We start from the raw sequence: 2891 nt of genomic DNA on the forward strand, positions 1-2891 counted from the left end.
TTTCTAAAAGTGGAATTTATAGCAAGTAGAGGTTCAGTTAGACAAAAGGCACAAGCCACTAAAATGCACTAAAAGCCAATAAGCCAATAAGCAGGTGGTGGAAATATTACAGAGTATCCAAAAGAGAGAGAAATAGTACAGATCTTATCCTAATTAAGCATTCCACAATTTTGGCCTCTCTTACAAAATAGCACTGGCCTCAAGACTTTGAGCTTGTCGCAAAAGAAACCCAAGTCACCCAAAAAACTACACACATTAAGCACCACACTATCCATAGAGCTTCAAAATAAAACCATTTCTAACCATTCTCATCCTTTGGGAGCTACAGAGACGCTAGAAGAACATAGAATGAGATTTACTTTGCGAAAAAGTTTACATAACATTAATGTATCATTGCATTAACTAACCGTAGAAAGACCGGCTCCCTTGGGGCCGGATTGAACTAGTCCGCCACTACATGGACGCAGTCTACCAGTGTATGAATCCGGTCTCTACACTAATGTATCGTAGGCGAATCCTTTCACGTACAACTTTCATTGCTAACAAGTAGAAATCTCCTACAGTTGTAATCCAACTATAACAATACTGCAATCTAAACCCAATCCATGATATCAAGCTACAACAGTCGAGAACAAACCATATTGAACGAAAAAGAATGTGATTTTAATAGAAATTGCAACAGAGATTGCAAAAAAAAAAAGAATAAATCTTCAACAACAAATTTGCAAATCTCCAATCACAAAAATTATTACACTGCATATACACAGCTCTATAATCTAAACACCTAAATCCAGACCCAAGCAAGTACCTGATCATCATCACTGTTACAAATCAACAAACATATCCTCCAAACAAAACCCTCCAATAGATCCCAACCCACTAAACAATTCCTCCGAAAAATCAATGTCCTCATAAATCGGCCTCGAACCCTCACCGTTCCACGAGGCCGTTCTGTGCCTTTCCTCTCCATCCTCCTCCTCCTCTTCCATAGCCGTGACCAAACAACTCCCGGCGCCATTGTTGTCGTCCTCCACGGCCGGCATGTGGCCCTCGAACAGCGCCATGTGCCCGAACAGCTTGCTCTTCCTCGAGAAGCTCGTGCCGCAAGTGCACCGCCACCGCGCCTCGCCGCAGTGCTTCAGGTGGCTCTTCAAGTCCGCCACCACCGAAAAACTCTTCTTGTTGCAACGATTACACGAGTACATCTTCGGACAGTGGCTCCGCTTGAAGTGATTCTTCACGCAAATCACCGACTTCAGCGCCCGGAATTTCGCGTGCCCCTTGTTCCGGTTGCAACCGACGTAGGGGCACGAGAACCGCGTGTTCCGTCCGCCGCCGGTATACACCTCACCGCCAACGCCGGCAATCTTCTCCGGCTTCGCCAGCGCTTCCGGAGTCTTGAACTGGTTGCCGTGGGCTCTCATGTGCATCCTCAAATTCGCGTCGCGCTTGAACCCCTTGCCGCAAATCTCGCAGTAGTGGATGTGCTCCGCCAGCAGCTCCACCGCGTCGACCTCCACGATCTCGGAGTCTCCGCCGTCGACGACGCCGTCGTCGTCTTCGTTGTTTTCCTCTTCTTTCTTGACCTCGGGTTTCCGGGTCGGGTCGGGTCGGGAGATGCGGGAGCAGGCGAGGAGGGCGGCGCCGTTGGAAATGATTTCGTGGATGGCGGAGGAGATGCCGGCTGAGACCATGTCCATCTGGTGGGGGGTGATCAGGGCGTTGTTGTTGATGGATTGGGTGAGGAAGAGCTGGAGGGAGTCCATTCGGGTTCGGACCGAGTCGAGATTCTGGAGCGGGACTCTCGGGTCCGGGTCGTCGGAGTAGTAAGCCGTCGGGAACTGAAGTGATTGGCCTGGAAACGACATCGTATCATCAGAAAGGGAGTGGGGGGTCTTCCTTTTCTTTGTTTATGGCTCTGGGTTGGATCGACTTGATATAAACTGAGACAAAGGTGGGGACTGGGGGAAGGGGGAAGGGGACTGCACGCGTGGCGAAAATGACTGGGCTGATCTGGGACCGTTCAACAAGGCGGGAAGTGTGGGACAGGGAGGGGACACAAGCCGTCAGATACTGTGATCGTGGATCCCACTAACGGAGTAGACCAATCGGAGATAATGGACCAGACTGGTGTAAGAAGCCAAGTCGTATCTGGATTTCTATGAATTTGGGGTTTCTTCTGGGGAGGTTTGGGTTTGGGTCCAAAAATATTAATAGAGAAAGGGGGTTGGGAGGAAAAAGGGTAGTGAAAGTAGTCAGAGAGGTGGGATTGAATATAAGAAAAGGGATGATGATTTTAGAACAAGACATGGTAGAGTAGCGTAAGAAAGAAGTGCAGTGTATCGGGTGAGACAGCTTGTGACTGACGATGTTATCCATGCCACTGCCGATGCCTGTGGATGAGGAAGCTGAGAAAGCTTCATAATTAAGCTTGTTTACCCATTAACTCTTCATTATGATTATATAATGTATTTTCACTTTACAATTCATTATAACACAATTTTCCGTAACTTAAATTATCTTTTAAAAATCAAGATTTATAAGAAATCAATTGAATCAGAGATTGTTTAACAATTCAATTGGATAAAATAAATGAATGATATTAACGATAATTATTATAATGAAACAATCATGTATTTCATATAAACCAATGACTAAGATGTCTCTAATTTGGTTGACTTCTTACAAACTTAATTTTTACATTATATATTTATGTTATAAAACATAAATGGTTAAATCATGACAATATGACATTACAAAGTGAATATGCGTTAAATCGCAGGGAAGAGGGGGTGAACTTGAGTATTATTTCACAATAATTTCATAAGAAAAAAAAAGGGAAAAAATAAATAAAAAAGAGAGTGAGAAATAACCAACTCCAAACGAGTAGA

The 2891-nt window shown here is 44.9% G+C and overlaps 1 protein-coding gene across 1 annotated transcript; it reads right to left on the reverse strand.

The window, feature by feature from the left end:
- Nucleotides 1-641: 641 nt before the first annotated feature.
- Nucleotides 642-1967, reverse strand: LOC112190248 (zinc finger protein STOP1 homolog). Its single transcript, XM_024329670.2, has one exon. The coding sequence runs from the start codon at nt 1866-1868 to the stop codon at nt 825-827; it is 1044 nt and encodes a 347-aa protein (XP_024185438.1). The 5' UTR covers nt 1869-1967; the 3' UTR covers nt 642-824.
- Nucleotides 1968-2891: the final 924 nt, after the last annotated feature.

Source organism: Rosa chinensis, chromosome 2 (genome assembly GCF_002994745.2).
Source record: "Rosa chinensis cultivar Old Blush chromosome 2, RchiOBHm-V2, whole genome shotgun sequence".
Taxonomy (NCBI): Eukaryota; Viridiplantae; Streptophyta; class Magnoliopsida; order Rosales; family Rosaceae; genus Rosa; species Rosa chinensis.

What these genes read in the sequence shown, in the direction of transcription:
- LOC112190248 (XM_024329670.2), bottom strand. Translation starts at nt 1,868, where the DNA reads ATGTCGTTTCCAGGCCAATCACTTCAGTTCCCGACGGCTTACTACTCC.